The sequence below is a fragment of the Tachypleus tridentatus genome, chromosome 13, assembly GCF_004210375.1.
Source record: "Tachypleus tridentatus isolate NWPU-2018 chromosome 13, ASM421037v1, whole genome shotgun sequence".
Taxonomy (NCBI): Eukaryota; Metazoa; Arthropoda; class Merostomata; order Xiphosura; family Limulidae; genus Tachypleus; species Tachypleus tridentatus.
Genome location: NC_134837.1, coordinates 12,805,086 through 12,817,542, shown reverse-complemented (window position 1 = coordinate 12,817,542; position 12,457 = coordinate 12,805,086). Strand labels below are relative to the sequence as shown.

General features: G+C 30.2%; 2 protein-coding genes across 2 annotated transcripts in view; both read right to left on the bottom strand.

The window, feature by feature from the left end:
- Positions 1–12,269, bottom strand: part of LOC143238366 (fibrillin-1-like) — a 55,760-nt gene extending 43,491 nt beyond the window's left edge. Inside the window, exons 1-9 of the mRNA XM_076478515.1 lie at positions 12,195–12,269; positions 10,833–10,961; positions 10,360–10,506; positions 8,515–8,595; positions 6,584–6,709; positions 5,506–5,631; positions 3,945–4,070; positions 3,471–3,596; positions 1,957–2,079 (exon numbers count right to left, since the gene is read on the bottom strand). Coding sequence (XP_076334630.1) covers positions 1,957–2,079; positions 3,471–3,596; positions 3,945–4,070; positions 5,506–5,631; positions 6,584–6,709; positions 8,515–8,595; positions 10,360–10,506; positions 10,833–10,961; positions 12,195–12,219 — 1,009 coding nt within the window. The 5' untranslated portion in view covers positions 12,220–12,269. The remainder of the gene's footprint in view (positions 1–1,956; positions 2,080–3,470; positions 3,597–3,944; positions 4,071–5,505; positions 5,632–6,583; positions 6,710–8,514; positions 8,596–10,359; positions 10,507–10,832; positions 10,962–12,194) is intronic.
- LOC143239187 (semaphorin-2A-like) overlaps positions 1–12,457 on the bottom strand; it is a 478,807-nt gene that overhangs the window by 402,141 nt on the left and 64,209 nt on the right. The window lies entirely within an intron of this gene.

Sequence of the window (12,457 nt, the reverse complement as noted above, 5' to 3'; positions counted from 1 at the left end):
TAAAACAAAGAACAACATAATACAAAAATTTACTAAAATGTCAAGTTGTTAGTGAACAAATGAATCCTAATTCTTGATATTCAAGAAATAAAATACAACAATACAGTGAAAAGTTGAACACCAAGAGAACAATAGTATAAAATATGCAACATGACAGATTAATAAAATAAAAAATAATCATAATTTTTTAATGACAGTACCGCACCCAGGTTTTAGTTTTATATCACACTATCTACTTCATAGCTTTTTATAGTATGTTCTACTTTTGTATATATGTTTTTCATTTTCCATCTTAAAAGTTTGGTTGCCATAAAAACAAATGCCTACATCTTGCACAAACAATAATTATTTAGTGAAATATTCAGACAAATCAGATAATCAGAAATGTTATTTCTTTCCTAAGCTGCATTAGATGTTCTTTGTAACTAATATATACCTTCCTTGAACCACATCATTATTATTATACATGTTTTGGAGTTTATGGCTATTAGGAAGATATGAGGCTTACTTTATAATCTTATAAAGAGAACTTTTTTAAGATAATATATTTTCAATATAAATTAAAATTTAAGAAAGTAATACTTGTTTGCAGTTGAACTGTGTATTCTGTCATTTATTTGACAGCCTGAAAAATGACTTGAATGGCTTGCAGATAGTTTCTGCTAGAATGAGATATCCAGAATGTGTACCTTCAAGTCTGAACTAGTCATGAGAAGTATAACCAGTATAATACATTCAACTCTAAGGATTAGAAATGTTTGACTTAACATTTTTTTATTCTAAAGATTGACGAGACTCTCTATGAAATATAGTTTAGGAAATTACATTTAAGAATGTCATTAAAAAGGTTTTCAGTAGATGTGAAACAGAATGGAATATTATTATAATGTTTAGCATAGGTATTTCATTAACACTCCTACGAAAAGACGTTTCTAGTCCTGATTTCTCCAAGCCCGTTCCCCTTGCTGTGGTTTCGCTAGAGAGTAGATAGGGACAGTGGGAATCTCGTTAATCCATTCATTAATGGATTTAAATGGCAATTTCATTTAAATACAAAATTATTAGCCTAATATTAATAACCTTACAAGTTGCTCTAGGGCCTATTAGGCCCCACTTTTCGTAGGAGTGTTAATTGATTTATTTTCTATTTTTAATTCACTGATGTTGAGTTTATCAAACATTATATTTGTAATTGATTGATGCTGAGGCTTGTGAAATTTCTAGAAGGTCTAAATGATAAACATATAAATAGCTGCAACCAGATAAGCAGAAATAAAATAAAAGTGAAGTCATGTGAAAGAGAAGTTCAGTTAGAGAAAAGTTAGAAAGGTAAAGTTAACTGTCATGGAAGTGAATGGCCTGATGGTTGATATGTTAGAGAGAAATTAACACTCAGATATAAGGAGAATAATTTCTAAACTAATTAAACCCATCTATGTGGACTTTGCAAAGATCAGATAATTACTGGAAGTACAGGATACAACTATGATAGCTCCAAGGCAGCATAAGTGAATTAAACAATGATACTATTGTGACAAAAACAGAGAAAAGTAATTCAGCCTGTAAACTAAATTATACATTACTGAATCGGACTAAGTGGACTTTTGACAAAAAGAAGAGAACTGTAAAGTGTTTAAGATACAACTATAATCACAGCATAAAGAATTTTGTACATTTGTCTAACTTGTTTCGAATATATATACATGTTCTTTTAAAACAAATGAAGTGTGTTGGTAATTTTTTTTGTGGAATTTATCACCAACAAGTCACAGACACCTACTGTAGAAGAATCCTTAATCCAACACACGTATATATTTATATTATAGTATACACGACTAAATTTTAGTTCCTACCAATCATTATACACCACAAACACTACTACAAATATACCAATAATACCACCTCATGAAAATTATTCAACTAATGACTTGTCTCCACAGATCAAGTCAATATCACCTGTACAAGACTTTTTGTCAAACAGTAATCGATATCCTTCTTCACAACTGCACGAGTAGCTTCCTTGGGTGTTAATACAAATTTTTTCACAGTTTCCATTGCTCACAGAACATTCATTAATATCTGTAAAAATATGCAATATTTAGAGTATTAGATAACAGAACATTGGTACACATACCTGTACTCCATTGTTTCACATTACATGATTTAAACATACAAATAGATCTAAATTACAAGACAATTAGAGCAAAATAAAAAAAAATGTTTGAGTTATCTAACTCAATACACAAAAATTTATATTGCAACATAAAAAACTGAGCTTATAGCTCAAACACAATGAATTAATATATATGAATTATACTAAGTATGAAAATCAGTTATCTTAAATATTTTTTGAGCACAGGTGTAAACTTTGAGTAATAACTTGGGCAAAGATGTATACCTTCTGGGTGACAAGTGACCAAACATTTTGTGAAATGGGTAAAAAGTAAGTTAGAAATGGAGCACTTGTTCTACGAGAAAGAAACTGAAAATTATCATTTAGCAACATAACAGAAACAAAACTACTTAACAGAAGTAACCCTAGTAACATAATGGAAACAAAACTACCTAACCTATTGAACTTAACAGCAGTAACCCTAGTAACATAAATGGAAACAAAACTACCTAACCTATTGAACTTAACAGAAGTAACCCTAGTAACATAAATGGAAACAAAACTACCTAATCTATTGAACTTCACAGAAGTAACCATAGTAACATAACTGAAACAAAAGTACTTAACTCCTTGGACTTAACAGAAGTAACCCTAGTAATATAACAAAAACAAAACTACCTAACCCCTTGAACTTAACAGAAGTAACCCTAGTATCATAACGGAAACAAAACTACTTAATCCCTTGATCTTAACAGAAGTAACCCTAGCCACATGGTAGTAAGAAACCTACTTAACTCCTTGTACTTAAAATAATAAAAGTGACCCTTATTAATATGGCAGTAAGTAAAATAATTAATCCTTTAAACTTAACAGATGTAACTCTTAGTAACATGGTGGTAATAAAAATAATTAACTTCTTGAACTTAATAGCAGTAATATGACAGTAAGGAATCTCTTGGGCTTCAGATAACAAAAGTAACCCTTAGCAACATGACAGTAAGAAAAACTTATTTTCTTGAACTTAGAATAGTGAATGTAAAAGCATTTGTTCATGATATGATTAAGTCGCTTCTCATCTCATAAAATTGTATTCAACAAAATACTGACTGAATGTGTGCAACAAACACAAGAAGATCTAGCTTTTATTTTAACGTCTGTTTAATTCAATATTTCAATTAGTACATGAAAGTTAACACACAAAAAACTGTATTCTTATAAGTATAAAATTCAAAAGCCCTTTCATTTTGGTGATCAAAATGTGCTTAGAAAGCTCTATACTGAAATCTGAAAATTCTGTTGTACACTTATGAGCCAATAAATGAGATTATATTGTAAAAACAAACAGAAAAAATTTCACCTTCACAGCTGGTAAGCTGAGGAGTCTGCTTGTATCCATCGTTACATATACACTGATATGTGCCCATCATGTTCTCACAGACACCATTCGAACAGATACCACTTGTTCGACTACACTCATCTATATCTGTACAACAAAAACATCCATTACTTGTTCACTCAGAGCCATGATTATCATACTTATTTTTATATAACACCTCTAACATTTGAAGCTTTTACAGTTGGTCCTTGAGCAAACATACTTTTAATTTTATGTTTCATCAAGACGCAACATTTACAGGTTAAAAACACTGTTATTCCATATTGTCGTGGTTGAATAGTTATAATATCTATTGCTTATGTAACCTTTTCCATTATCATAGAAGCAGCCTTTTCCAATACTATATTTAGACAATCGTAAATTCATTCACCAGTAATGAGAAATTATCACGGTTTATAATCCAATTTTAACATTTCTCTATAACAAAATTTTTACCTTTACAATATCTTCCATCAGAAGTCAGTTCGTGACCAAGGGGGCACTCACAACGGAAAGAACCGACAGTATTAATACACTGCCCACCTCGACAAAGGCCTCGATTTCTTTCACACTCATTAATGTCTAAAAATATAAATATATATGTGTACATTTAGTTACACTTTAAAATTAAGTTTTAATAAATAGTCTACCATTTATTCATGATACTTATGGGCCAATCCCCAAAGTGAAATTACAAGAGATTAAACTTTGAAAGAGTTACTTGCTATTAGAATTTAAAAGTATGTATTTAAACTAAATGAGTACTGAGAAAGAAAAAATAATTTAAACAAATATTATAAAAAGTATTAGAAAATAAATCTTATACTTTATTTATCAAATATACTAAGTCCTCAACTATAGCTTGTGAGTGTGACCTCAATTATATCTGGAGTAACTAAGGTTACTACACTATAAGAATGATGTTCCACATCATGTGCTGACCTTTGATCTACTTTTTCAATAATCAGTCATGCTAAATCTCATGGCTATGATTATGTGCTACTACCTGACACTTTTACAATTTTTATTATAACAAATTTCTGTTAAGTTAGACCTATCTTAAACGAAGCAAACTATCCATTGGTTTTCCCCCGTATATGAGCTTTAACTTTATAGATCAAGTTTACACAGACAGAAAAACACAGAAGTCCACCATAACTACGCTTAGAAAAGATCAACTGATTTAAAAATGTGACTGGAAGACTTAAAACTTCTGATTGGTGTTGGAACATGATTTAAATGGCCGTTGCTATTTAAACACACAGTGTGAAAGTATGCACCCATGAAGTACACTGAGGCTTTTTAAATTCAGAATGTTGTGTCTTTGTCATATAGCAATCCCCTTATGGTAATCTTTTTAATGTTTTTTTATGCGTTTCTAAGATAAGGATAACAGTCCACAAATACAATATAACATCACAATCTTGTATTAAAAAAAACTTTCATAGAAAGTGTGGTTTGCCATCTGTAATGCATAAACTAATCATAATAATTAATAAAGTCAACACAGTGATTATGAACCTTCAAATTATAAATTGTTTTAATATTATTTCACCACCAATATTCAGTCACTTTACATTCTGTTTTTCTTTTTTAACACCAGTATAAAAAACTGACCAAATAAAGTGGGAAATTCACTAATTTTCTACATATGGTATCCCCAGCAATATTTAGTGGAACTAACTATGACACTGATGGTACTTTTACATTTTTGTATGTTGTTAGGAACCATGGACCAAGAAAGATGTTAATTAGTTTGAAAACGTGTTCCAAAGACACGTGGGGAGCCCACTAGTACATAACAATTAAAGCAACTAATATACATCGTAATTAAAAAAATACCATTACCATTTTCTAATGGAAATAAATGAAAAACCGTAAGCACATATGAAAAATAGAAACATTTGTTGTTGTTTCTTCAACCTTGGAAAACGTTTATAAATATTACTTTAGAATTAAAGAAACAAATAATTTAAAACCCCATACTAAGAATTTTTTTAAATCTCTGTAAACTCACCCATGCACATCTGCATCATCATAGTGTCTTCAAAGCCTTCATTACACTCGCATCGAAAGGATCCAAGAGTGTTGATACATCGCCCATTTGCACAAACGCCTCTGGCTATGGAACACTCATCGATGTCTAAGAATGAAGTAAAGAGTTACAACACTTAAAGTAATTCTAACCTCAAAATAAATATTTACAATTATCAGGTTTTTCTAGATTTCTATGAATTAATTAATTGGATAAACTGAATAATGTAAGTTTGCTGTTTTTAAAATAATAGATAGTTTATCTACAGGAAACAAACATGTGATTAAATGTTAAAATTAACTTATTATTTCGATCTTATCCTTCATATAACGTGAAAGATACGAGCTGAGGTACCTGCACCCTGGATAGAAGTTACGTAAAATTCATGATTAATGAAAGGTTATCTCAGAGCATAAAAAGTTGTTTCCTTTACATATAATTTTTTAAAAACCCAAAACAACCATAAAAACAGCAAAACACAAAATGCAAAATCATAAACTTGAACATACCTCTTCATGGACCCAACAAATCTTATTGGAAATTTTGGTGATAATCCATCAACAAGGTCAAAGTAGTGGTAAAAACAACAACAACACAAAAACATTCATAAAAACTACAAAATTGAAAATTTGTGTAATTCCCCCATGGACATAACAAACCTTTATACCTATTTTGGTGAATATCTTTCCACACCCTGCAAAATATTTACATGGACATACAACAGAAAGTACTATTATATTCATACAGATGGTGCTATTGCATTACTTCTGAATGTTATGTATTCATGACATCATATCTGCACCCTGAAAATGAAAAAAATAAAGTTCTCTGTGAAGTGAAGTAGAGGTACAATGGGAAATTCACGACTCCCTATGCAAATCTACATGCACATACAGTAAAAATTTCTTGAAGTTGAGAGTTGTACATCACATAGTATAAAAGTTTTTCCAGTATCATATAAGCAAGAGTTCCATTATAGTATGATATTATTTTCTTTTTCAGTATGCCATATCTTCATAAACCCTTTATACTATTTTCAAGTATAAAAACCTGAACTTACCAGTACAATTCAAATTATGTTTATCAAGAGCAAACCCTTGGTTGCACTGGCAGTTGAAGCTTCCAATGGTGTTATGACATCTTCCATTCACACAGATGTTAGGAAAATGGACACATTCATTGATATCTACAAATAATGGACAAATAAGTAAGTTTCAGAAATGTAAAACACAAGTAAAGTTAAAACCTAGCAGCATATACATCCATGTAACTTTCCTGACTTGATATAAAGTACATTTTTTTTATAGATTACTATGTTCCAAATGTTATTTTAAAGCCAAAACACTGCTCTTCAGAGACCATCTACTCCTAACTTTATGTTTACATAACCTATAGAGTTTAATAAAAGATGATAAAAGCCCTGTACCTCAAGTGTTTTTTAAAAAATAATCTTACTTCTTCAGAAGAAAAAAGGTCCACCTTTCAAAAGCAGCCATGTTATAGGTATTGTTTTATACTGAAGTTTCTAGAAATCACATCTTCTTCTGATATCATGAACACAGAACTTATTGTTATTACTTAGTTATGTAATATTTGTTTTGTATTTGCTATACATTAAAGTAGGAAATAACATGAAAGTAATAGACTGTTTCGTACATCTGATCACATTAAATACATTATACTAATAGTTACAGTACACCAAGACAGCAGACATGGGCAGGGGTTAACCTCTTCAAAATTTGACCATGGCAAATAAATACCCTTGTAATATACCGCAAAAATAATGAAGGAAAATGCTGGTATAAAAACTATTTTTTATGACGACAATATAAACTCTAGTAATAATAAAGGAATAAGTCAACAATAATAGTATTCATGATTGTTCACTGTTTTTTTGGCCCCCTCCACATCAATTATTAGACCAATATTAGAAGGTGAATACAATAATTTATAACTTTTTACTCATTTTTTACCATGATTTTTATATTAAGTTGTGAAATCCATTCCAAAATCATGGGGGTAGGCCCAGCACAGACAGGTGGTTAGGGCACTTGACTCGTAATCTGAGGGTCATGAGTTGGAATACCCATCATACCAAACATCCTCACCCTTTTAACTGCGGAGGTATTATAATGTTATGGTTAATCCCAATCTGCATTTGTAAAAGAGTAGCCTAAGAGTTGGCAGTGGGTGGTGACAACTAGTTGCCTTCCCTCTAGTCTTACACTGCTAAATTAGGAATGACTAGTGAAAATACCCTCATGTAGTTTTTCATGAAATTCAAAGCAAACAAACAATTGATGGGGCAGTGTGCATGCATGGTTAATGAAGACTGCCTCAATGCTATATTAATCAAAACATTACATGAACTGGTGTTGAACTAGTAAACCATGACAACAAGAAGAAGGAAAGCTAAGTAAGCTGAGCAAGACAACAACAACAGAGTAGTAAATAAGACAGTTGAAAGAAAGACATTAGGCCAGTCAACTCTATTCACCTTTTTTAAAGAAAGGTTCAATGTCTCTGTAGAAAGTGTCTTAATTGTTATAGACAAAACTGAACAACTGTAAAATCTTACCAAGTTAATAACAAAAATATTTTAAGCACTGACTGAACTGAATGTACAAAGATACTGATATTAAAGTGAATTGATTAATTACAAGTACGACTGTAACAGATTATGAATTAATGGATATGCAATCAATTTGTATTTTGTTTTAATTTATGTAATGTTTTATTGTTTCTCACACTATTTCCCTCTTTTAATTTTAGTTCTCATTGTAAATAAACCTAAGAATCAGAAACTTGTCAGTCATGCCTCATTAATCATACATTATTTCTTCATAATATGACTAGCCTTATCCCTGTCAATGGAAATTTTAATGCACTCTATGTGATATTATTGACAAACTGGTAAAGAAAGGTTAAACATTTCTGTTTCCAAGTGCAGAGACAAATCGTATTATGTACTAGAAGCAAAACTACACTTACCAGTTATAATAATCATGTCTCCTCGACCTCTCCCATCCAGGGAAAACCCTGGTCCTTTAATACACAATTCATTAAACTGCACTGAAAAGAACAACAACAAAAACTGTTAATGTGCTTGCTCAAAAATAACCACTGTATTAATAGCTTCATGACAATCATAGAATACACACATTTAAATACCTAATAAAAAAAATAAAAAAATAATCATTATATATAGTTAAATACATCACAAACTAAAGATTAGTTCATCATATTAGAAAAACCTTAAGTTAAAAAAAATCACTTAAAGATAAATAAAAAACCTTACAAAGAAAGGCAGACCTTTCAAAAGTGGTTGGGTCATAGGGTTTAATATTTTTACCTAATAATTAGTACATTAAATCATATCATTGACAGCTTTACAATCGTTATGAGCAGTCAATATAAATATACCTAAAACCTTCATCCATGCTACTAACAACATTCTAAAGTATCATTTTAACGTTTAAATAGTTGCCTTCTCTCTCTACTTAAGTAACAACTAGGAAATAATTTATCTAGATGCAGAATTTATAGAATACTAAACAAAAAAACTATTATTATAGTGTTACAGGAGCATTTTCTCAACAGTTAAATTTAATAGTGTTTAGATAGCCACCACATTGTAAATATTTAATTGATACAATCTTATGTAATCCAAAAACAACTGGTGTTAAATCTATTCAAAAAAACTAATTCAATACCAAGATAAACCCCAAACTCATTCAATACTGAGATAAACCACAAGCTCATTCAATACTAGGATAAACCACAAGCTCATTCAATACTAGGATAAACCACAAGCTCATTCAATACTGAGATAAACCACAAGCTCATTCAATACTAAGATAAACCACAAGCTCATTCAATACTGAGATAAACCACAAGCTCATTCAATACTGAGATAAACCACAAGCTCATTCAATACTAAGATAAACCACAAGCTCATTCAATACTAAGATAAACCACAAGCTCATTCAATACTGAGATAAACCACAAGCTCATTCAATACTAGGATAAACCACAAGCTCATTCAATACTAGGATAAACCACAAGCTCATTCAATACTGAGATAAACCACAAGCTCATTCAATACTAGGATAAACCACAAGCTCATTCAATACTGAGATAAACCACAAGCTCATTCAATACTAAGATAAACCACAAGCTCATTCAATACTAAGATAAACCACAAGCTCATTCAATACTAAGATAAACCACAAGCTCATTCAATACTAAGATAAACCTGACAAAATGGAATATTGTTGGTCTTTTTGGTAGTTATGAAGTTGCTCAAATTATCCAACTTTACTTATAGTAAACAGGGTTAAGAAAATAACAGAAAAATATAATGTTTTACTGAAAACTAAACATTTAAAATGTATGTAGGAGGTTGTAGAGATTACACAAATGAAATTTGAAATGAAAAAGTAACTTAATTTTACCATGACAATCACTAATAAAAAGCTGATACATTCACTGACAAATCATTATGTAGCTTGTTAAAAATACTTCACTAAAAATATTATTTTTTTTGCATATGAAAGGATGATTATGTTTATTGAACATCTGGCAAATTTTGTGAAGATACACAAACTATATTGAAAGTTACTAGTAACAAAACTATAGATTTTAAATGAGTACAGACAGGTCATGTGGTTGGTCAAATTGACTGAGCCTGTGTTGAAAGATTTATACTAATTTTCCAAGAAAAATTTAGTACTAACTATGGAAAAGGAGACCATCAATGTCCTTATATCACATATTTCAATTAATATTCTAGAAAAAAAAATACTATGACTAAGGGAAGTTTTAAAAGAAACCTACATGATCCTGGTTGAGGACATGGTTCACAGGAATGACCCCAAGCCTTTCCCACAGAGCAACAACATAACATTTTCCTGTGTAGACCACTGAATGGGGTAATACAATGACCACCTTCATAATCAGCATAACATAGCTCTTCTCTCAGGTCTGATGATAAATTTAAAATATTGGTAACAGCAGTACACACATTTAAAAACAAAACAAGTAATGCCTGAATTTTATAGGTTTAAAACAGCAAACCAATAGTCTTTAGGTGTCAAATTAATGTTAATTTAATAACTGTAATATAAAGATTTTACTATGGTACTTATAAAGTTTGGTGTCTCATAGAATAACGTTTAAATACACACTTCATTTAAATAGAGTAATGCAAAATAATACATTAAAAACACATTTTGTATAAACTTTCTGACATTTAAACTATAAATATTAAAGTATAATAATTTAATAACACAAATGAAAATAATACTCACCAACACAATTATTACCACTTGGGTCTAAGGTTAAACCTGGTGGACAGTTGCAATGGTAAGATCCTTCTGTGTTGACACAAAGTCCTCCACCTTGGCAGACATTTGGAAAAACTTCACATTCATTCACATCTGTTAGAAATATCCATAAAATGTTTTATGTACTTCTTTGTGAGGAATGAATTTCATAAAATGTGTCTAAGTTTCCCTTTCAAATAGTGACTGAAAATAATTAAAGTTGGAATGTTTTCTTTAGTTTTCCACTAAATGATTTGCAAGTCTTGAGACTATTTAAAGACATTTGTGTAACATGAAACATTGGCTGTTGTGTTCATTGTGTTCCTTATCATATTATATGTGTTTTTAAAGTTTTCATTTGACCATATTATTAAAAAACAATAACCTACACAGAATAAGTCTACTTATATTGCTCACCCCCAAGCTTCATATAGCACCTGCTACAATACATAATACATATTGTTTAACACCCCACTCTATACAAAAGCTGGTACAATACATACAAGACTGCTCAACAATTACAAATTTCTGTATGAATCCAATGAAAAATAACTTGTTAAAAACTATTCACTGATTTTGAACATACCCTATTCTATATTTTAGAAGAGGAAATATTGGATTTTTGCTATAAATATCAACATATGAATAAATGAAATGATTTATTATAGTGTACCATTAGCTATACAAATAAAAATAAAAATATTCATATATCTGAATTACTATAAATAATAAATCTATGGATAAAAGTAAATTACTAAAAATACATTAATAAAGTAATATTTAGTTGCTAAAGATTTTCTTCCTGTAGTAGTACAAAAATTCAATTAGTTATTAATCAAATATTGATTTGTTTGCTTGTCTCCAAATTCCTTTTACAATTTTGGATCTAGCAGGATCAAACTTGGTACATGGACTAGGGGTGTCTTTATTTTTATGACATAGACTTCCTACAAAGGAGGAGTAGAATGTATCCAAAATATCATCAAGGCATGACTGGGGTTTAGGATTAGGTTATCAGAGTGGCTGAACCATAACCCAGCTCACAAGCTAGCAGGACAAGACATGGTATACGTGCTCAAATACCACAAACAGGTGTCTTAACAAGGTTTTCTTTCAATTACAGACCCACTGAGGTAGATATAAAAGTAATTGGGGATAAAGAGAAGTTTGATTGGTTAACTGGAGTCTCTGTGAATCTTGAGAGGGTGTTTGAGCCCTGTAGAAAAGCATTAATATTTTATACTAGTGTGATTGCAAATAACAAAATATATCTAGAATAATTCAAAAACTTTATAAACACCTTACATATCAAAGATATAATCAGCAAATGCAGATTATAAAATTTACCTGTACAAGTTTTACCATACAACATAATTAATCCTTTAGGGCATGTCAGATCTGAAATTCAGAGAGAGAAAAAAGGACAGTTTATACAACTAGTTCATATAAAATCAAAGTACAAGTTCGATGTAACAGTCCATACCTTCTAATTTGTAATCAAATTACACATTACAGAGAGATTAAAACTAATAAATTTCAATAACCTTATAAAAAATTTTACTTTATACAATTAATAAATCAAACTGCTATAAAAGTTCATTTGTTTTGTT